This window comes from Hippichthys cyanospilos, chromosome 14, assembly GCF_059441005.1.
Source record: "Hippichthys cyanospilos isolate Australia breed blue-spotted pipefish chromosome 14, RoL_Hcya_1.0, whole genome shotgun sequence".
Lineage (NCBI taxonomy): Eukaryota > Metazoa > Chordata > Actinopteri > Syngnathiformes > Syngnathidae > Hippichthys > Hippichthys cyanospilos.
In genome coordinates this window covers 7,629,079-7,653,482 of record NC_142382.1, presented here as the reverse complement: position 1 = coordinate 7,653,482, position 24,404 = coordinate 7,629,079, and the positions used below count along the sequence as shown (strand labels likewise).

At 37.9% G+C, this 24,404-nt stretch overlaps 1 protein-coding gene across 1 annotated transcript; it reads right to left on the bottom strand.

Annotated features, from left to right (window-relative positions):
- Nucleotides 1–301: 301 nt before the first annotated feature.
- On the bottom strand, nt 302–19,578 carry galnt16 (UDP-N-acetyl-alpha-D-galactosamine:polypeptide N-acetylgalactosaminyltransferase 16). Its single transcript, XM_088433420.1, has 15 exons — nt 19,156–19,578; nt 16,858–17,039; nt 16,289–16,387; nt 16,137–16,204; nt 11,248–11,313; nt 10,186–10,307; nt 8,461–8,548; nt 8,224–8,308; nt 7,722–7,825; nt 6,523–6,649; nt 6,314–6,406; nt 5,050–5,133; nt 3,994–4,120; nt 3,336–3,452; nt 302–1,682 (listed from the first exon to the last, which is right to left on the bottom strand). The coding sequence occupies exons 1-15, from the start codon at nt 19,342–19,344 to the stop codon at nt 1,539–1,541; spliced, it is 1,695 nt and encodes a 564-aa protein (XP_088289546.1). The 5' UTR covers nt 19,345–19,578; the 3' UTR covers nt 302–1,538.
- Nucleotides 19,579–24,404: the final 4,826 nt, after the last annotated feature.

The window sequence follows — 24,404 nt, the reverse complement described above, 5'->3', positions numbered from 1 at the left end:
CTTATTCCAAAAAGGTAATCATAAAAAACTACTTAACACAAATGGATAAAACATAAAATATTTTACATATTGCATTATTTTGAAACGATCATTCTCATCACTTATCATTTTACTATTTTATTATTATAGATTTTTTACTTATAAGTAACGTCTAATATACTGGTACAGGACACTAATATTTGAAGTTATTAACTTAATCTAATATTTAAAAAAAACACCTTTGAAATAGCTAAAATGAAAAAGGTTACAATATCAATGTAATTAGGTGAAACAAAATAAACATAATTAAGGACAGACAGCCTTCTTTGTTTCTACATTTTATTAGTCAGGTGTAGTTTACACACAGACACATACAAACCAAGAAAATATCAAGCAAATATACGCTTTAAGTATTTCCATGACATGGCATGAGGACAGGACAAGAAGGAAAAAACATTCTTTGGGTGCAACCATGCAGAACAATAAATTAAAAAAAAAAAATCACCTGACCACAGCTTTATGCCCCCTTACACTTTTTTTAAAGGAGACATATTATGCTTTTTTTTTTTTTTTAATTGAGCCACTGAGAATAAAAGTGGTGTAAATCACTTTTTGCCATTTTGATGACAAAATGGGCATTAGTACCATAGCAATAATAAAATTTTCTGGATACATGCGTTTACAAAGAATGTGTTTTTCCTTCAGATTTTAGCTCTAAAAATTCTTTTAACTCCAAGATGACAAATGACATCCACTTCCACAAAAGCGCTGTCGCTCAACCTCGGCCTGGTTTCATCGGGGTGTCCATTTTGGAAATGGCACTTGGTCCAGCTTTTGCACTGATGCATCCAGAAAAGTGCTGAGTGCAATAAAGCAGTGCCATCTATAGGTTGAGCTTGGAACTACATCTGCTGAAAAAATGGGAGCCCATTCACATTTAAAATTGTTAGTTAGCAGGTGTCTTCAAACTGTTACGTGACAGAGACATGTATTTGCCAAAATGTTCCAAAGACCAAGAATGATATAAATTTATACAGCATGCGTTATTGGGTAACATCCTTGGCAGAAATACTGAGTGGGAGGGCAGGGTGGTGTTTTGGGATTTGCCAAATTGTGACATCACAGTGAGGCAAAATTTGAAGCAGGCACTCTGAGCAATTGGCGCCCACCCAAAAACGTTTGTAATTAGCTCAGAATTCCACAAGGTGGCAGTAGTGAAGCATTATTTTTTAATGATGACTAATTCGCCCATTAGTTCAAGTTTCCTGGCTTCACAATGCCACAAGATGGCGCCAAAGTCATATGCTTATACCAGACATGGCTTTGTCAACCAACACAGGTTTCCCTCCAAAGTCTGTAAATATTCAGGGTTTCACTGTACAAACATTCAAAAGTCCAATTTCCATAATATGTCCCCTTTGAGGAATTAACACATAAATGTAAAAGAACAAGTTTAGGGTTTAAAGAGCTGCAGTCTCCTTTAAAGATGGAGCATCCTACACTGCTCTAGAAGCAAGGCCAAAGCAATACTTTTGTTTCCAGAACTTTCCTTTGGTCCTTCAAGTGATGATCTGAGGCTCCCAGGCCTGACTAGCCACAAGGGGGCGACACTGAGCGATGACAAGCGGGCCGGATGGGCTCTGACTGTCCAGGCACAGACCGCTGACCGTGTGCTGTAGGGCCGAGCCTTTGGGCTTCCATTTCTGCACAAAAATGAATTGCCATCAATCCACACCAGCAAACTCAAATCATCACAAACATTTTTTAAACAATTTTTAAAGTCTGTTTTCTTTTACAAATCATTAGCCTATTTACAGTGTTGGAAATAGTTTGAGAAAAAAGAAACCTCTTATCTAGAAATTTTATTACCTTGAAAGCTTAAACTGTCTTGAGAAATATCGATGGAGCCGTGCAGCATTATGTCACTTGAAGATTGAAATTTGGGGTGTATTTTAAACATATTTTGGACTGTTATTGAAACTCAAAAACAAATCAATTAAATTCAATATTGTTTCAGTCTCCCGTGGGACAAACATCCAAGACGAGCCAAAATGTCCGCGGGCGGGCGAAGGAATAGGCGAGCAGCGGCTTTGCACATGTGCTTTCACTTAATCACGAATCCCTTGTCGGCATCGTAAATCACGGACGCGGGTCCGCATGGAGAGTCGGAGGCCGCTTTGGGGTGTGAGGTCACGGCCTGCATCTACAGAAAGCTGATAACCGAGCTGCTGGTACGGCGGACATTTTGCATTCATTACGATGATTGACAGGCTGAGATTAAAGATAGCGGTTCCATTCAAAGTCTTTTGAAATCACATCTTGTCCTTCTTTTCAAAGGGTTTCCATTTTGGATGGTATGTGCATTAAATACTTTGGGTGAAACCCTAACTTCCGCCGCAGATTCCATTTTGAAATTGGAACAGAACTCAAAATTCTAATCCTGTCTTAAAACTCAAATTTCAAACCTTGTTTTAAAAACATAATTCGACCCCGTAACCCCATTTTAATTCATTTAACCTTGAAGACATATTCTTATGTTTTATGACCCAACTCGGGCTTTTTTGATGTTTTTGATGTGTGATTTCAAAGTAAAATGCCTGTAAATGGGGTATTGAGAGGTACACCCAGTAGGTCTCAAATTTAGCCCATGTCAGGCTCATTTACTGCCATGAAAATTGGAAATATTGTCATTTTATATATATTGACATTTTTGGACATATTGAACACTCCGATGTTTCATCATGCATTGTCAGCAATTTTCGCACTAATCCTTTCAACTGCAACTCACAAATGGGGTGTCATAGAAACCCACAAGCAGCCAACTTATGACATTTGTAAGCCTTTCAATGACTTTGTTGAGTGGCGTAGCCTGGACTACCATAATGCAAAAGTCTCCAAAAGTCATAATACTCTCATTATGACATGTAAAATATTTCAATTTCAATTTAATGGGCATTGTAAAATTAGATTAATATTTGATGATGTTATGACCCTTTCAAAGTCAGCCCAAGTTGGGTGATTATAAAACCAGGTTAGTGAAAAATCCCCATGAACCCAGGGGTTAAACTAATTATTTCTTTTAGCCCTTTAGCACTCATGAAAACTACCTAAAATAATAAATTACTTAGGCACTTAAGTACCAAATGTAATCACTTACTTCAATACTTATTTAACTTCAATACTTAATTACCTGTCTTCGGGATTAAATGAGTTAAAAGAAATCCTAAACCCCGATTTGAAATCTTGAAACCCTAATTGCGATATAAAAGATCCCCCGATCTTTGCTTGAATCCCTCAATGAGACTTGAATTCCAAAAGCTTTGCTTGAAACCCTGACGTCGGGTTGACGCACTGACCTGTCGAGGCTCTTTGGCGTTGCAGGGCTCCATGGTGACCTTTGACCCCGCGGTGAAGAGCGTGATGGCCAAGCAGAGATCGTGTTGCCGGATCAGCGGTTCGATCAGCTCCCACCTCTGCAAAACAAAAATACAAGTCAGCAACGGTTTGTGTATTTGAACAAAGCCCTACCTTTCTTTACCCTCAAAAGCCTTTGATGAAACCCTAACTTTGTCATGCTAACCTTGACTTAAAACCCGAAACTAGGCTTTAGACTCCTAAAATAAAACCCTCGCCATTATTTTGAACGCCAATCTTTGTTCGAATTCCCAATCTGTCAAACTAAGCATCAATTGACACGCTGACATTAGTTTTAAAATCAAAATTCGAAACTTTCATTTGAAAACTTAAACACTATTTGGAACTAGGGACGTCCGATACTACTTTATTCAAACCGATACCAGTACGGTATCGTAGTAGTCACTGATGCGATACCATGAACCAATACCTCTAGTATTTTTGATACATAAACTTTTTTGGGAAAAAAACCTATTCAATTTTAAAGACAACCCAATAAATATCCCAACATAACAATTTTCTTTAAAAACTATTTGTATAGGTATTCACCCAACTCAAAACCTTAACCCAAGACCCAAAAACCAGCGCCCAAGCTTTAACCTGCGCCTGTGGCCTGCTCCCTCTGACCACCTTGCACTCCGCCAAACCGAGTCCATCAGTTCCGCGGGTCTCCAGACACAACGTTCCTTGACGGAGAATGCTGGACACGGCATCTTGCTCAGGAATCCTTGGGGGGGGGGGGGGGGGGTTGAGGCTGGTCAGCATTCTTACTAACATCAGACACTAAAACAACACTTTATAATTGTGTTCGTTATTCACTTTTTTTTGTATGATTACATAACACAATATTCAAACAGTCCAGGAAAATTTCAAAGGGGGCTTTATTCCGCCGATGCCCCCCTTAGAACTGCCACTGTATTCAATTTATTAAATCAATTCATTATTTGATGTCAATTAAATTTTATTCCATTTTTAATTGTATTTAAAAAAATATCTAGTTTAATTAATCTGACTTAAAATTAACATATATAATATATAACTCCATATATATATATATATATATATATATATATATATATATATATATATATATATATATATATATATATATATATATATATATATATATATACACACACATATACATATATGTGATGACTTGATAAAAAAAAAAGATGCATGTTTTTACGTATAGATTATTAAGGAAAAAAAAATAGCCTTTATCCAATTTGTGAAAGGAATTCAACTTGTGGATAAAAAGCTGAGCTACTGGAACCTTCCAGCATGAATCATTTACTTGATCATTTGTAATTCAGGGTGTCATGACACCACTTGTGTTTACTCTCAATTGACGTGCCAAGAAAAAACTAAACAAAAGAGAAATGTAAATTTATAAGCTGGCGCCCCCTAAGTTTATCTTTTGGTGAATCACCGTTTTGGCCTCTGGACTTAATTGATCCAATGTGTGTGAGCAAGCCAGGGATCTTGTGTGACTGTGATTTAATGCGGTGTAATAATGGTGCATCCCAGCATGCGGTACAGTAAAATGAGCTCATAAAAAGCAACTCTTGTCAATTTATACACGGTTGGAGAAAGAAATCATGTAACAAGGATTTTGCATTGAGGAAATAGGGAGAAAAATGCAGTAAAGTGCACCTGAGCTCTGGGTAAACATTTTCCATGTACCAGCGGAAAGGTTTGCAGTTCAGCTTCCGTCGCAGCGTCACACGGTCGGCTATGCTGCACACATACGAGTAAACGCACCAGGCATTTTATTTAATGACAAGTCAGTGAAAGAAAATACAGTTTATATATATATATATATATATATATATATATATATATATATATATATATATATATATATATATATATTATTTTGCCCTAAGATCAGTTTTAAGATTACTATCACCAAAATATCAATATGATATGAACTTTAATTTTTTAAATGTAAATAAATCTTAAAGGATAAACATAAATCGCATTTTGTTTAAATCTAAGAAACATCTTTTTATTTTCATCAGCAAACTTTGGTTCGCGGTTTCCTTGTTTGTTTTTGAACAACAAAGTAAACTTCACGCACTTTGTGATCCTCTTGTTTTCTTGTGAGCGAATTTTTAATGAAATTTAACATTTTATTTCCGACACAATTCACACATTGTTTCATTGTCAACAAGAGCATTTTGCTTATTGAAAATTTTCCAAAAATATGCATTTTGTTGCCAACAGTTTGCATTTTCTTTCCTTGGGAACATTTTATAGGGCATTTAGTATTGTTTGTTGTTGGGTTTTTTTTTCAAAATTTTCATATGACATTTAGCATTTTGTTATTTTGTCTAAATTGAAGAAAAAAACGTTATTTTTCCGACACAGTGAGGTTTATGTTTCCAAAATTCAAACACAAAGTTTGAGCGTTCCTAATGAAGAGGACACTTTTTCAAAAAAAAAAAACAACAAAAAAACTTTCAACATTTTGTGAGCGCCTGGCTTTTGGTGAGGGATTTTAGAGGTTTTTTTTCTGACGCTGTGCACACATTATTTTCTTGTGAACTAAAGCATTTTTTCCACTGCAAGATTAGCTGTTTTCAGCAAAATATTAGGTTTCTGACAAAGTTACCATTTTCTTTCCTTGGGGACACGTTTCACAGGACAGCATTTTGTTTCGCGAAAAATTCAACAAATGTTTGATTTCCTTCAAAATGTATTTTGTTGTTAACAGTTAGCTTTTTCTTTGAAGGCAGACTTATAACGACAGCATTTAGTGTCTGACTGATATCATTTAGTTTCTCAAAGAAGAAATAGGTTTCATTTCAATGAAGTTAGGATATTCTTTATTTTTAGACTTAGTCTACCTTAGGCTGACATTTTTTTTTTTTTTTTTAAACCTCATGCAAAATAAAGAAAAGTTTGTCGTACAAACCTGCCGAAAGCTTTGCCCTGCGCTGAAGGCCGCGCCGAGTAGTAGTACTGCTTATACTCGTCCATCCACACCTCGGCGGCCCGACGAGTGTTCCTACACACGTACATGTCACATGACACGTCACATGACGTCACAGTAACCTTTTCACTTTTTTGAATTGTGTAAAAAGCGAAGCATTCAAACTGCTTTTTAGTCCGACAGACGCTCACTTGATATAGGTGAGAGCATTGCCTTCTGGGAAGTCGTACGGGTGTCGCTTCCGGAACACGTGACCCACGCGACTACACGGCAAGATCTCCAGACTGCCGCCGCACATCCATACACGGAACGACAGTTCTGGGGCATGAAGAAGAAGAATTTTCATCCTCCTCATCACCATATGGACATTGAAGTGTGTAACGTGTCACTGAGCTTCAATGAATGCTCCACTGCTGCATAAATGGCGAGGACAAGATTTTTTTTTTTTTTTTTTTGCAGTGTGAGATGACCATCGCGTCCAAGAGTGTGGGGAATTCATCCAGCACGCATCACCCGATTACATCACTTTTAGAAATTTGTCATGTTGGTCATGTTACGCTCCCAATGTCAACTTGTTGGCGGAAAATGACTTGGCTGCAAAGCAAATGAGAGCCTTGTTGTATTAATTTTTTTATTCATTTACATTCAAATACAAAATGCCGAAAGACAGAATCGTAATAATTAGAGCTATCGAAATTAATCGATGATCAAATTGACAATTTTTTTTAGTCATCACGTAATTATTTAGTTATTAACTTAAAATTGTCCACATTTTCTGATTTCAGCCTCTCAATAGTATTTTGAGATTTCGGTAATTTGTCACGAAAGCAGACTGATGATCTTTTGTGTTTAATCAAAATCAGACATTTGCAAACACCTGCCTTGATTTCTGAAAACGATGACCAAACTGGCAAATGAATGTTGTTTTTTCACTAAATAATACTAAATAAACAGTAAAAGTACGCTTTCCCGCAAAAGGAAGATTTATCCGATTGCTTATTTTAATCAAATTAATGATGAAATAATCTAAAAATATTCAATGATCTCGCGGAATTTAATGTGTCATTTAATATTTAAAAAAAATATTAAGAAAATATCAATAAAATAATAAATAAATAAAAATAATTAAAAAATATATATTTATCAATATATTTATATACAATAATAAAAGTGATACATACATTGTAATGGATTTTGTTCCTTTTAAAATTGAAGCATACGTTTAAATAACGACATTTTTATTAAATTTAAATTAATTTTGATTAAAAATTGAAGCTGTATGACTTTATTTGTAATGCTAAAGTTTGCAACATACATACTCATACTTGAGCACATGTTTAATATGAACTAAGATTACAGTTGATTGAAAATAAGAGGGCGGCCATCTTACCAAAGTTCTCCCCACCCCAGATGTCCATGTGTGTGTCATACTGTCCAAGATGGTTGAACCAACTCTTATCGATCGCAAAGATACCACCTGCAATCACCGGGGTCCTTACAAAAAAAAAAACAAAAAACAGTAATACAGATCACTCCATGTCAAGTCACCCTAGAAGACACAACACAGAAGCTCAAATCTTAGGTCAATCAGGGAAGGGGTTTGGGAGCTACCGATTTATCAACAACAAAAATGGGCGTGGCCACCTTTCTTTGAACTGTCACGTCGGGAAATACTTGTCCAATATTCACAAAACAAGAATTGTTGGAAAAGGAAACGAGGATTCAAAATTGACAATTGGTGCATATTTTAGTAGCTTGACCTTTTGACCTATAATTTCCTTTTAAAATTGACCTAGTGGATCATGTGACCTTTTAAATGTATTTTTTTTTTCAAATGTTTAGTTCCACATGCATTTTTGACAACATTTTATTTCAGCTGCCACCAATCCAACCTGATTGGCTGCGTGGGGTCGCTCCTGGCCATTTTCTGCTCGATGGGAATCTGCTCCCATTTGAAGTGGAGGCTCCAGTCGAATCCTGGTGAGAAACAAGAGAAATCCGTCGCACAAACGTTCTGTTTTCGTTTTAGGTGATCCTTTCAGTGTAACGGAGGGGACTTCCGCCTCCTCGCCAGCTGTGCTCGCAGCTGTTCTGTTACGGCGCTGGGGGATTTCAGCGTATCCTCTCACCTCCTCTCAAGTCGGCCGAAGCGGCCAAGTAAGCGAAGTTGTCCAGGCTGATGACATCGATGATGGGGCTCACAACTCGGGTATGATCCTGCAACAACATGGTCTCTCAGCAACGCTTAATCGCTGTTCCTAATATTTTGAACCGCGGTAAGAGATATTTGGCAAGGGTTCCGTGCCCAGCTGTCTCACTTGCGCTCGGTGTCGTACTGTCTGTATGAGACTACGATCTTGTTGCTCTCAACGCGAGCTGGCTCGTGACGCTCATAAATACGATGCGTTCAATGCGGATGACATGCTGCACTCTGCTTCTCGTTAAAATTCCCTTTTCAAAAGCGGGATACATTTACACTCATGGGGAATACATTGACATGGGAAAGTAGTGCATCCATGTCATCATCTTTTGGTGTCAAGCCCCACAGAAATAATTTCTTCATCGTCCAAAGTCACATAAATCATTAGAACATTTTCAGTTTTGTTTTTTTTAACCCTAATGTAGTTTTTTGACCATTTTTGGGTCATTTTCTTCCACATCTTTCTTGTAGTATTAAAGCCAAGGGATGGCACATTCCTGGTTGCATGATGACTAAGAGGTCATGCCATGTTGAAATTTGACATGTTGTCATCATCTGGGTGAAACTTCAGCTCCCTATTTTCTTCTTTCATAGTTCTGCTTTTGATGTAAAAAAAATTTTGGTGTAAGGATTGGAGAAAATACTGCAAAGGTTTTCATTTTTGCTGTGTAGCACTCATGAGAATTGAAAAAAAATGAGCAGAAAAAGCAATTTTCACTTATCAATATAAAATTTGGTAGTGTCAATCATGATTGGACCCACAAAAAAGACTCAACAGGTCACATCTGAAAAAACAAAAAGTAAGTCTACCATTTTGATTCAAAGTGCCCATTTTGGGTCTTGTACCAAGATTAACAATTACACAACAAAAAAAGGAAGTCTGCCATTTTGGTTATTAGTGCCTATTTTGTCTCCAAGCACCCTTGAAAATGACAATAACATTGCGAAATTCCAAAGGCATGTCTACCATGAGCAGACTCACAGATATCTAAAAAGACACAGTAAGTCTGACATTTTAGTTCAAATTGCCCATTTTGGCTCTGTAACACTCTTGAGAACTACAAGAAACTACAAAAACAAAACAGCCCCTTAAACCAGTTTCACTTATCAACGTAAAATTCGGTAGGCATACCTATCATGAATAGACTCATAATAAAGACTCAAGGTCATATATTTTGCTCTGTAGCACCCTTGTGAACAAGACATACGCACGCACGCACGTGCACACACACATACACATGTGAAATTCAGCCACTAAAGTAAGTTTTTCATTGCAGCTTGAAAATTGGTAGGCACGACGGGTGAGAAGACTCAAATTCTTCAAGGTCGTCAGACTTACACTGCTCTTACACATGTGCTATACAAATACTCCCCCAGGGCGCTTTCTGACAACAATCCGTTCAAGAACCAACTTATGTTGTTCCTCCATTTTTTGTAAGCATGTGTGTGTGTGTGTATATGTGCGAGATTTGACATGGTCTGTGTGTGTGTGTGTGGGGGGGGGGGGTTCTTTGGCGGTCTGCCTAATCCAATTGGTGGGAATCTTTCTGCTGCATTACAGAAAGGCAGAAAAGAAAGAAAAACGACATGCAGCGCGCAGAAGGCACTGCAGCTTAACTTATGTGTGTGTGTGTGTGTTTGTGTGTGTGTGTACCTCTTTAACTCGTTGGATCATTGGCTGGAGCCAATCGGTGTTCACCTCACAGTGGCTGTCCAAGAAAGTCAAGATGGGGGCCGAGGCCGAGTTGGCTCCTCGCACACGAGACCGGATAAGTCCTGACGAGGGGACAAGGGCGTTCATGTTTTGGACAAACTTAGCATTAGCCAGTTTGCATTTTGCTTCATAGAATTTTCCTCACTTTTTCACACAAGTTACCATTTTGTTTATTGAACGTATAAACAAGTAACAGTAGGTATTGTGACAGAAAGTGAACTCATTCAATCCCAAATAAATACAGTATTTTGAAGACATTATTCACTGCCGCTGTAATAAATTCTTGGACACAGTGCACCTGTCAAATGTCAAATTGTTTGATACACAACACCAGTCAGGGAGGAAAGGCGCGTCTCAATCCTCGAGAGCTCCGTCGAGGACGGAGGCTCTCACAGTAGTAGTGTGATAACCAAGTGGTTGTGCCTTGTTGAAATTTGGCATGTTGTCACCATCTCGGTGAAATTTCAGCTACTAGTGTCTTTTTTCAGCGCTTCCCCTATATTGTGAAATACCTTTGATATAAAACTCAAAGGACGGGACCAAATAACACACACGGGTTAATCAGAATCCTGTGTTTTGACGACTAGTGCCATAGAGATCATATTATTGTGCAGTATTAACATTTCTGGACTTTGCCTCCCCTTTAGGCTTGCATGAAGCCTTGTGGGGGGTTAGGGGGTGTGAAAAAAATTTAATATGTCTCTCACTCCAGATTTTGCTCACTTGCACCTTGAGAAGTTTGGGGCTGGGGGTGTGATCGAAAAACGCTGAGAAAATTTGCTGTCTAGCAGTGAATATTTGCTCCATGATGTGCTTGTGTGTGTGTGTGTTAGCTAAGCACCAAGACCTCCGGCAGCACTAACACGTGCTGACACGCCATCGCCTCTTGTTTGTTCGACGCAGCGGCAGAACAAATTTTGACACCTTTCGCCACCTTTTTCGCATCATCAGTAACACGGCGTGGCCAAAGCTGCTTTCTATTCATTAAACACACGCACTTACCCTCTCTCCTGCTGTTCCTCAGGCAGCGCACTTTGGGGATCTGAGCGAGCAGCTGGCAGTCGTCGGCTAAGGAAGACAAACAGATTGTGTCAAAGCGCAAGATACAAACACACACTTTGTCAACTGCATTCAACATCACTTAAATAGAAACAAAAAGTCTGCTTTTTTCAATATGAGTCGAAGACCAAAAAGCTCTAAGAATAAATTACTAGAAGGACATGGGAAGTCTTTTGTCTTGTTTGTGAACGCATTTTGAACAGCTGTTAGCATTTTGTTCATAACAATGTTGGTATTTTATGACAAAGTATGAATTTTGTTTACAACAGATAGCATTGTTTCCCTTTGATTGACAGTTAGGATTTTGTGTCGCGCCAAAGTTAAAAATTGCATCTTTTTTGTTCGTGAAAAAATTTTAAACTATAGCTAGCATTTTGTTCGCAACTCCGCTAGCATTTTGTTTTTGACAAGGTTTGATGTTTGTTCACAACAGAGTTAGCATTTTGTTTCCTTTCGATTGACAAAGTTAGCATTTTGTCACGATAAAGTTGACATTTTTCTCCCGACAGTCAGCATTTTCTTTGTTTGTGAAAGCACTTCACATTTTATTGAGACGGAGTTTTAATTTTGTTGACAAAAGTTAGCAATGTGTTTTCTTTCGAGCGTTAGCATTTTGTGTCACGGCAAATTTAACATTTTTCTTTCGATAGCCGCCGTCTATTTGGTTGTGAAAAAAATTGAAAAGCAGCCAGCAATTTTTTCACAACAAGGTTAACAAGAAAGTTAGCATTTTGTTTCCAAATAAAGTTTTTTCTCCTAAAAGTCAACCTTTTGTTTGGATGTGAAGACACTTTAAACAGCAGTTAGCACTTTTGCTCAAGGCAAAGTTAACATTTTGTTTTTGAGAACATTAGCATGGTTTTTTGTAAACACATTTTGAATGACAAGGGTAGCATTTAATGTGTTTGTGAGGACATTTTGAACAGTAACCGCAGAGTTTTGTTTAACATAAGTTAGCATTTGACTTTTGTTTAATTTTGATTCTGACATTTGGAATTATCTAGTGAGGAAATTCAAAACAAGTTTAACATTTTGTTTCTCGCTTAAGTCAATTGTATTTTGTGTATTTTTGTTATAAGTCCAGGCGAACCTAAAAATACCTCACTTTCTGCATAAGACTTTTGTTCAGCCCTAAGAACAAGGCACACGCACACACACAAATACATGCACACACACACACGAGCGGCTTAGCATTAAACGCGCGAGTGTGAAGCAGCTGATGCATTGTGGGTATGTCCTCGTCCTCCCAGCTAGTGATACATCCTTCTCTACTTGTAATCCTCACTGATTGAATGAGATGTACGCACATGACTGTTTTGTAGTTATTTTTTGCGCTTATAACAGACGTTGTGTACCGAAGCATGTTTGTATGCGCAGAAGACAGAAATGGAAGAGCAATCACATTTTAATTCTACTCATTAGTGTGTGTGACAGCTGGTGCTGTGTGTGTGTCCTTGTACGCCGCTGCTACACACAGCCACACCGCATTCTTATTCAATCGTGTCACTTCATATAGTACATAGTTTAAAAAAAAACATGAGTAATTGACACCCTGATTTAATAAATGCTTATAATTGACTATAATAATAAATTACACTGTAAAATGCGCAGAAATTATTATCTGGAATGGAAATTGTGATATCATCTAACAACGTTACCCTGAAAACTAAATGTCTGATTATTTTGGAAAAAAAAAAAAATGGTACATGGGTCAAACATGCTCACTTGACATACGACGATTGTCTGTCAGTTGAGATGTGTGACTTCCCTTGACTTTCAAGTTTAACCATCTTGCCATTGAAATGATTGGAAAAGCCATTAATCCATTTTAGCACCACATAAATTGCCAACAAATAAAATGTTTTTAAAAGGAATAGTATACTAATTTACCAATTTTCAGCAGCAAATAGTTATTTTGAAACACATTAAAAACACATTTGCCATTTGCCGTCAACTGAGAATGACATTAGATTTGTTCAAGGCTCATGTAGTAATGACCAATCACAGCTCAGCTTGGGAACATCACATGACCCAGAAAACAGGTGAGTCATGATTGGGTAAATCATGACAAAAGATTAACTTTCTAGACAAAAGATGAACTTTCGCTAGCTGAAATTGGTTAAATAACTTAGCCTGACTTCCATAATGCAAAGTTCTTGGTATGCATTGTGGGACTTGCACTTGACAAAAACCTTGATACAAGAACTAAATATTACAGAAAAACTTTTGTTTTGCTGCAGGGAAGCGTTTTATTTCATACAATGTAAAACATGATATCTGCATATTCACACGCATGAAATCCGCAGCATTGAATTATCTTAATGTTTTTTCTCACAAAATGAAAATTCTTTGAAATGAAACAACCTTGGAATATATATGTACTGTATATGTACATTTACATATGTATGGATAGGGCTGATGCCATTGAAAGTTTTGAGGTTGAAAGTAAAAACAAATGTATATTTGGCGATGTCGTGACCCTTTCAAAGTCAGTTCAAGTTAGGTGGCAATAAGGCCAGGTTAGTTAAAAAAAAAAAGAAAAAAAAACGGACACCGAGGGGTTAAAAAAATATGCAAATAGGTTGAATCTGCGAGTTCTGAACTTAGTATGTTGAGGTCCACTTCAACTAAATTGCCAACGTGTCAAGCATTACTCTATAGTACATACAAAATACATCTTACACAAAATGTCCATTTGGATTGTTTTTTTGGATTTAATTTAAAAAAAAATGCAACCTCAGTGAGAATTCTAAGAATTGAATGATGAGCTATTGTTATTATTTTAGTACTTGCAGCATTAAGCCAAGTGTTGCTAGTGTTAATCAACAGCGGGCAAAGGCGTGAAGAGCCCACGGCGTGACAATCTCGTTGCCGATGGACAGATCACGACACTGTGCTAATTATTCCTCTCTGCAGTAGTTGAACACGAGCTCATGGTTCACACGCTCTGTAACGGCCTCCGCACGCAAGCTGAGTGTGCAGCCCAGTTACAAGCACAGTAGCGCACACGCTGAGAGGTGACACAGGCGTTAAACGCAATTGTGGATTAGCGACCCTGATTACTATTGAGTTTATATGGAAATAACAATTAAAAAAATACCACAAACACTACAATACTTGTTTGTGTGTTTTTTTTTGCTTGCAATTGGCATTTCAATGAATAGTACAGCTGACAGTTTTCATGTAGAAACTCTTAAGTATACAGCAATGAAGTCGTACCTCAGCCACGGAGAACTATAATTGCCTAAATCCATGTTTTGTTGTTGTTTTAAGCTAACTGCAGAAAAAGAAAACAAAAATTAAAAAAAAAAAGATCATGGTTTAGTTCCATTTTTGACATACTAATTAAATAACAAAGCAATTGATGATGATAGTATTGCTGTTGTCCATGCCCAAAATCATCATATTTACCAAAATCTGAAGAAAAATAATTCTGGTAAACACAAGTTGCCAAAATTTGCAAAATTATTAACAGTAATTAATGGCATATGCAATATATAACAAATACTGTATCTTAGATGAACAACATGGCCATAAAACCTTCCATTATTTTACTGCAAATTGCCTAAATTGGAGTTAGCACACTTTATTTATTATTGCTTTCATTTAATGTGAAAAGGTTATGATGTTTGTACAAATAAATGATTCATATTTTATTTAAAAATCGAGAAAAATGAGGACTAAAACTATAACAGCAAATAAATGATAAAAGATCATAACGTAAAGGAAAAATGTTGTCATCTTTAAATATTTTAAAATGTGTTTAGTGAAAAGTCAATGTTGAAGGCTTTGTTGAGCAATTTGGGATATATGTGGATTCCGGTTTGCGCTTGAAACTTTTGGGGTACTTTGGGGTCAATTCATCTTAAAATGGAAGAACTTCCTGTTGATTTCAAGGCAGTCCAGGTCACTTCCTATTCATTTTGGGGCATTTGCTATTAAATGTGAGGCACTTTTGGGTCAATTCCTGTTAAAATGGGGGCATTTCCCTGTTGATTTTTGTGCACTCCTTGTCACTTCCTGCTCAATTTAGGTCATTTCAGGGTCAATTCCTCTGAAATACGGGACATTTACTGTTGATTTCAAGGCCCTCTTGATCACTTTTAGTTGAGTTTGGGGAATTTTTGGTTGAATTTCAAGTACTTTTGGGTCAAGTCCTGTTAAAATGGGGGCACTTCCTGTTTATTTTGGGGCATACCAGGTCACTTCCTGTTGCTTTTGGAGGACTTCTGGTGGATTTTGCGTCACTTCCGGTTCATGTGTCTAATTTTTTAAGTGCACTCACATACCACGTTTATTTGGGGGAAAAAAAATACTGTATAATGAAAAAATAAAACATTTATTGATATCTAAATGAGTTGTAACCATTAGAAAACCAGAGTAAAAAAATAGGTGATTCCCTGTTAACATAAATGTAACAATTAAAAAAGTCATAATAAAGGCGTAATCTAACATAAAACAAGTGGGACTTTGCTGAAAAAAAATGTCGTAGTAAAGACCTAATTTTACAAAAATGAGATTTCCTGACAAAAAAGTTGGACTTTCCATGGACTGGACGGGGAAAGCTAGTAGCTCAGCTGATGTTAATGAGATGTGAGCAATGGATGGAAAAAAAGACCAGGCAACTGGAGAGAGAGTGTAATCCTGTTAAGTCGCCACTTAATCACCAGGCCTCCATCCAGGATATAACAATGCACATACTAAGCGCTACATGCTAACTTTCTTTTGCGGTGGCCTACAGTATAAATTCTTCATCAATGTTTTTTTCCAGAAATACATAAAAACTGTATACAAAATCAAATACAATCACTACAGCTCCGCTTCCAACTCACCGTCAGCACTGAAGTCGTCAATCAGGATGATTTCGTGAATGAGCTGCGGAGGACTCCGCATCAGGACGCTGACGGGAAACCGGGGTTCAAATTAGCTATGCAAATGGGCGTGGCTTAAGTGAAACGTTAACAAGCGGACGAGGCGCTCTGACCTCTTGACGGTGCGCAGCAGCGTGGAGCGGGCCTCGTTGTGGAAGGTGATGATGACGCTGGTAGACGGAAGGTCCACATCGTAATTTAGGGAAGCGCACCTGAAGGGGAAAAACACATTTTGTACCCCAATGCTAAAAAATAAATTTACAATATGATAACAATTAATCTCTAATCTGCCTTTGTTGTAATCTAATTGGAGTATGTATGAACATATATAATGAATACTATCCTCCACATTTTTTTGCAGGTGAATTCCTGCATGCTTTATAATTTCATCCACCTATCTAGCATTAAGTCTTCATCTCGGGCGATTCTTGTCTTGCGGTAGCTAATTAAGGAGTAGTCCATAGATACAAATCCATTTATATGATTCCATATTATTATTGATAAATATGTAATAAATATATATAAATACACTGACCATTTTTTTAAACAATTAAATGAAAGAATTCAGTGATGATTGGATGGATTAAAACAACACGGCAGGTCATTTTGCCTCCCCTGACTCTCCGTGCTCTCGCCGACTGTTCATTGGCGTGATGAACTGATGCTGCGCGGCGTGCTCAACCTGTAGTGTCTGGTGTCCCTGAGCGAGCGCTGCGCTCCCAAGCGGTGGCTCTCGATGAGGTTGAAAGCGTGCTCTTTATACGGGTCGTCTCCGGGCTTGGGCTGCTCGGCATCCAGGTATTTGTTTTCATCCAGGCCGCCGAGTAGAAGGTCCTGATGCTCGCCACGCGGGGGCTGGCTCACCTGACACACACATGGAAACAAAAGCTTATAATAAACAAACCCGAATGGAAAGTCGAAATGTGTGCAGAGAAATAACCGCCGTGTATCCCGGCGGGTATCCTCAGACAAATACATGTGGAAAGTGCTTGGACCCTCGAACACATTTTTCCTGTTTGCTTGATGGAATTCACTAATGAACTAACCACACTAACAAATGATCATCAGACTCATCTATGCTTTTTTTTTTTTATTTTATCTAAGGAGGATGAGTGACGGTTTTCTCAGTGTAGTGACAAAGGTGAAGGACCTCGCAGTGCAGAGTAAAGAGAGCGCTCGCCTTCCAAAGGGCAGCTGTGGTTGCATAAGGTTTTGCACACATTCCAAGAGGCTGTGTACGTGGAATGCTTGCCAGTCAATTACAGGGCAACACAGTCGACCCCTGCATATTCTCAGCCTCTTTTTTTTATTTTTACACATTTTAAATAATAAGAAAATATGTTTTCTCATTACACACACAAAGCTGGGTCCACTGTAAGCTTATCCCCATTAGGGGAGAAGATGTGCATACTAGCATGCCATTTAACAGTCAAGTGGTGCCAAGATACAAACGGCAAAATATGAGAGTATTTCTAAATACAAGCAGTCATTCAAACAATCTTTGGCTTTAACGTTCCAGCACAACTTTGAGATACATAAACTGTACGAAGGCAGTAAATTCAGCTCAACTCAATTCACTAGACCCTGATTGGCAAAGAATGAATAAGTCTACAAAAACGAGGGCTCCAGCTGTTAAATGGCACTCCCTGTTGAGTTTTACTGTTAAACTAAACGCAAAGCAGACAAATAAACATAGTGCATTTTAAAACTCGCAAACTACATGTCCTTAAAAACAGTCTATGTTAGCTTAATGTTAGCATAAACAAAAATTGCCATTGACATGCTAATGGTAAACATTGATACTTGCGTTTTATGATGCCGTTTTTGAACACAAATAGTGGGAAATATAGATAACAGATAATAACAGATAATATACCACTACTCACAAGTATATATTCTTTATACTCTATTTAAAATTACTAATATTACAGCGACTTGTTGGGGAGTATTATTTCTTCGTTTGCAAGGATGTACAGTATTTAAAAAGAGTGCCCACTTGTGGCTAAAATATGAATTTAATCCTTTATGTTCCATATTCAATTAGGTTGCTATTATTTTATACGTGAGATTTTTTAATAAAGTACAAAATTATAGAGGACTGACAGTAGTTCCCCTGTAAGTATTAATGTACAAAACAATATTTTAATTAGTGCAGTTATATTTTTTCCAGTTTTATTCCACCAACCAGCGCAATAAGCATGCACCTTAAAAAAAAAATACACGTCAGCCAAAATTCTATTTAACATGCATGATGGGGAATCGTCATATCTTCAAAATGACCCCCAATTTTTTTCAACCATTAGCATATCGTGGAAGAGACTGAGCCATTTGTAACACTTAAAATTGGTCGTTAATTTGTAAAACACCCACACGTATGACCTTATCAATAGCATACATTTTAAAAAATAATAAGGTTTTGTTATAAACATGCATATGCACATTTTTAGATAATTACTGCCCCATTGTTGCAATTTGGCTTGTTTTATAATTGATTACGCTGATTGGCAAATTGACGCATGAGATGTGTATACAAAAGTAACACAATTGCCAAAAAAAAACCCGACTAAAATGTGTGCAGCAAAACATTTCGTACTTATGTATAAGTGTGCATTTAGTGAGATCCCGCGGATGGTGCGCTTTTTAGAGGAATGTCAATACTGTGTGCCTGTGCCACCCTGCATGGCCACCCCGCTGAAAAACGTCTGGTTACGTCTCAGTAATCACGGACACCTGAATGCAACGCGACACGGGGCTAAACAATCCACCAGCTGGCCCTGCGTGCAACCCGAGAGGCGCCCACCACAACATCACAGCATAACACCAGGCAAGCAAGCAGGGAGCTCCAAGACTTAGGGAAAGCCTCTTATACAGGTGCTCGCAGGAGGCACCACCACCACGCACATGGAAAAAAAAAAAAACATCCATCATGCATGCAGCACACACCTTCCCGCAGCATAATCCCAATTAGGCACTGACTCACTATTAGAGGGATGGTCCTGTCGTCCCGGTGGATCTCCAGGCGCCCACCTCCTTGGTGGTGGTTCCCCGCTGACGAGGGCGCAGACGCCGCCGCCGACGCCGGCTTGCTGTCCTGCCACAGGTAGTAGAAGGTGCCCAGGATCCAGGCGACGGTCAGGATCGCGATGGCGTTGGCCCGAATCCTGCGCATGGTGAGCCCATACGCAGGAGCGGAACCTGGGCGAAGGGGGCGCGGCGGGGGAGGGAGGGGGCTCCGGGGCCCCTGGTGCGAACCAGACCGGTCGGACCTCAAGCTCCTTTTTTAGTCGTCCTCGAGAAGACAGAGAAAGAGAGAAGAGCGTCGATGGCGATGAAGAAAGGAGAAGGAGACGGGGAGGAGGAGGAGGAGGAGGACGCTCGCTGCCTCCCTGCCTGGATGGAAGGCAGGGCTGGATGGAGGTTGACGCGGTCCTAGCGCCGACCCACACCTTGCGAGAGTGTCCAAACAAATTTAAAAGTCCGTATAAAGTCACTGAAGAAAAAAACAAACAAAAAAAACAAAAACAAACGAAAAAAAACAGGCTTTTATGAGATCAAATTCGAGGAGACATGTCACTCTCATGAACGATTTATACATTTTGGAGCCAGTTTTTTATTTGAAAGTCGTGGTCGTGATTAGCATAATGATTAGCATAATATCCAACACCAAAGTGCCCGGATGTTGTATATATGCCAGGTTTTGAGATTGAATTGCAAATAATGAATTTACGTACGTGAAGGCTTATTCGTTAAAATTCGTCTTTTTTTTTTTTTTTTTTTTTTTTACACAGACCGATTTTCTTGTCTTGCATCTGCTTCCACATTTTTCATCAAAATCACTTTTCAAATTTGAGGGTGTTTCGAAAATTCATGACATCAGGATACAGTTATTTCTTGTTTCGAAAAAGTTCAGTTCTTTTTAAATGTCACATTTTTCACCCTCCAAAAAAAACATTCATTTCCGAGGAGAGATTCATCAAAACAGATGGATTTCATCCCTAGAAATTCAAAAATATTCAGCTAAAAAAAACGACAAAAAAACTTGCAGTGGAATCGTCCGAAATTTTCAAAACCCCCCCCAAAAAACATCGCAAATTTACATATGGTACTTTTTTTCACACAATGTCAATTTTCAAGATGCTGCAAAAAAATCATGCTAATCAGGGCTACTAATCTGCTCATTCCAAAAAATCAAATTGATTTGGACAATTTTTTTTTAAATTCCACCAAAAATTCAAAAATATTTTTCAGGGACACCCCCAATTCAATAGATATATTCAAATAGACACCATCACACAATCAATTCACCATTGTGATTATTTTCAACATGCACAAAATTAAAAAAAAAAAAAAACATATTGTTTACCAATGAAAAACCCACAAAATGTGTGCTCTATGGAAAAAAAACATGTTATTGTATTACATAGTTTTGATATTTTTGAGCCTGTTGTATCAATGTATCTCAAGAAAAGCTGATCCATGTGATACATTCCAGCAATAACATTAATATATTGAAAGAATTAACCACGATATGAAAATACATGTACCATAATATTATTATTGGCTCAATTGCATCAGTTTAACATTTAAAAAAAATGATAGAAATGCAATCTAAAAAATGTGCACAGAATGTATTATGTTCTTATTTCCTTGCCAGACAGTCCAGGCGTATCTCATGAAGTGTCTGGTGACTGCATGAGATCTTTCCACACAGCAGATTATCTCATGTCAGACGAACACTTTATCTACTGACTAATCACTTTCATTTATTGGAAAAAAAAAAATCTGCTGATTTATCCGTGGTTTGGCAGCCAGCTGCAGAGCTCGCAGAGGTCGTCAGTGCACATGCAGATTAAACTCGCATATTTTAGGCGCCCTGATTTACGTTTTGTGAGTAATTGTGCTTGTTTTTGTTTTTTTAACTCTAATAATTTTGATAAGATATCCACAACTGTCTGGATTTAGAAAAGAAACGCTTAATAGAGCTGTAAATGCAGATAACATTCAAAACTTATTTCATTAAAGATAAAATAAGACTCTGAAATGAAAATGGAGTCAATGATGTTTTCCAATCTAAGATAAAAAAAAATTATAAGGTTACATAACTATGAATGTTGTCAAGGTAGTGTGTGGTACAACTATACATATGAGAATAAATCACACATAGCATTAGTAAAAATCTCCATTTTCAAACTGAGAGGGGAAAAAAAAGAAGAAAAAAAAGACAATAAAAGCAGCAGCGGGTAGCAAGGGCGGGACAGGAAGGAAAGCGAAAGCCAAGACGTCCCCGCTAAGATTGCTGGGTGCACAAATGTGCGGCTTGGATGAGGTCAAACCCCAGTGCACCGTCAACATATCTGCATTCTTGTCTCAACTCTGACAAAAATGCATTTCATATATATTCTTCACATGAAAGTTGATTTTGGAAATAATTGCATTGCTCTTTTTTAAACACTTGTGCAGTATTTTGATCATTTTGCAGTATTTTCGTCAAGTGATAGTTATCGCATTACTAGGAGTGTGCTAAGTGGTTGTGCCATCTGGAACTTGGGTGAAATTTCAGCTCCCTAGTGTCTTCTTTCAACGCTTTCACTTTGATGTGAAATTCTTAAATGTGAAGATCAAAGGATTGGACAAAATGCTGCGAAAACTAACCTGAGAGGTGCACACAAACAGGTCGACGTGGAATTCCTGCATGATAACAGTGCAAAGTCAGCTTGCTGATATTTACAAGCTCAGTCTTGTGTTTGTGTATTTGTGTGTGTGTGTGTGTGTGTGCGAGTGTATGCATGTCTCTCTTATGCAAACAAATGTGCTGTCAGACAGTAAGCAGGAAAATTTGGGCACAGGATTGTTTTGTTTTTTTTTTTTGGGAGGAGTCTATTTTTTTTCACACAACAACCAGGACGCACACACATAGGATTTTACTATCGTAGTGGGGACCATAAATATCACAACATATTCCCGAACCTCAACACTAATCTCTACCAAAATCCAATTCAAACCTATATTCTAAAAGCAAGACTCAAAAAAGATCTGAACTTGTGGGGCCCCCAAGTAAAAGACAGAATTTGGTCCCCACGTAGTAGCAAAAAAACAAAGGCTGATACATGCACACACACACACACATCGGAAGCAATGGAAATGCAATTAATTCCTACTGGCACATAGTAAATAATAAAACAATGAAAAAGCATGGTCTATTCAAAACTAAAATCCTCCAAAAACATGGCCAAATTCAATTTTTTGCTATTCTATTTCTTCAAGAACCTTGGCACTACTTCCACCCTCCAGCACCTTCCCTCTGTGGTGCGAAAGCGCATATGACGCTTTGCTCCCAAAGACGTAAGCGTTTCGGGTTGGGGGAGGGCTCTGCAATGTGACCACATAAGGGGGTGCGCAAACTCCTTGCATTAACAAAAAGAAAAGTCCCATTTTAATCTCATTTCATTGACACACACAAAAGGGCGTGATGCCGTTGAAAACCTGTTGCGACACATCAGATGCCAAGTTACAAACCTACACTAAAGAGGATATAAAAAGTCGACACAACCCTGATCGAATGCCAAGTTTCGGCTTGGTGAATACTGTGCAGAAACATCAAGGAAAGCCTACTAGAACTGCTGGTTATTCTTTAGTAGGAAGTAGGGGCTATAATAACTAAGCAAACAAATAAGCAAAAAGAAAAAAATCTAATATTTGTCTTTTGTAATGATTCTTTGTTTTTGTTTGCAAATAATGTATTTTCACTTTTTTTTTTCTTGAGAATCCAGAAATTCAACCCCGATACTTAAGTATTGATTTAATACATAAGTACCTGGGATTTAATGTCCTTGATGTGCTTAGGTATCGATTTAATACTTAAGTATCTGGGGGTATTTTCGATTTGCTGTTTGTTGGTTTTTGAAATGTCCTTTTTTTGGGAATAATTGTCTTGTTTTCTTTGTGATGTTTTTTCTTTGATGTCATGTTTTGTCTTTGTAATGTTTTTTTTATCTATAATTTTCCTGTTTGCTTTAATAAATGGCAAGCAAAAATAAAAATTCCAAAAAGGAATTTATTAATGTGTTTTTTGTGTGACATTAACATTTATTTTGTTGGCTTTGTTTGTGATTTTTGACTCACTGTTGTGCTTTCTTTTGTGAGTTTTTTTTTTTTTTTTTACACTTTTTTTGTTTGCCTGGTTATTTGTTTTTGTGATTTGCGCTTAAGGGCCACCGTAAATTGTGAACCGTTGCAGGTAACAGTGGAAAGTTGCCTTTTGCTGGGCTCTGTGTGAAAAACACTGTTTCGCAGATTGTGCGGAAATTTGTGTGAATGGACTGGGTAGACGGAACGTCAATGAAGTGAATCCAATGACTCATGGGCTGGTTCTAACATGTGGAAACATCACAAAATTCCCGTCTAGACGACATTTCCAACACATGACAACGACAACCCTGCCAGTTTTCCCACTAATGACCATGCGAACGACACCTGCTGGTTTCCACGGGAGAGACTGCAAGACGTCAGATACCTCGCGAGGGCACCAATCTGCAGGAAGTGACATCACTGGTTGCCAGGGAGTCCAGCGTGTTGTGCGCGTGGTCATGTAGGTCCAGCTGGCCCGCCTCAGTGACAGCTGGGTGTTTGCCTTTGAAACCGCCACACCATGATGATGATGATGAAAGCAGACTCTTTTGAGAAAGGCGCTGACTCATGGGAATGGCGTTTTCCTCGAGCGTGGATGAAAAAGAGAAACAAAAGTTATATTTAGTTGAAATAAAAACAGAAAGAAAAAGGACACTCAAAAACACACCAAGCAGCACATGCCGCATTCACACACTTACATTCGCACAAGAATTGAGTTTCTAGAATTTATATCAACTGCCTGGTCAATTTTTCTCAAGGGAATTTAAGATTTGGTAGGAAATTGTAAAGCACAACAATCAGTTTAATTACTATAATTTTGATCAAAAATATTGATAAATGACTTAGTCAATGTTCAAATCAAAGTGATCAATTTCTCAGTCTACAAGGCTTCGATAAAAATATGTAACATTATAGCTAGCTACTTCTCTAAATACCTAGCTAGCTAGCTCTCCAAGTAGCCTCCAGTATGTTTGTAGTTATGTAACGAGCTAAATTAGAAAGCTATCTAGCTAGCTGTCTAGCGATTCCTACCGACACAATATGTGACTTATTCTGATTAATTTGATGTCAACATTTAAATCTCTATTTTGCTAGCAAGTT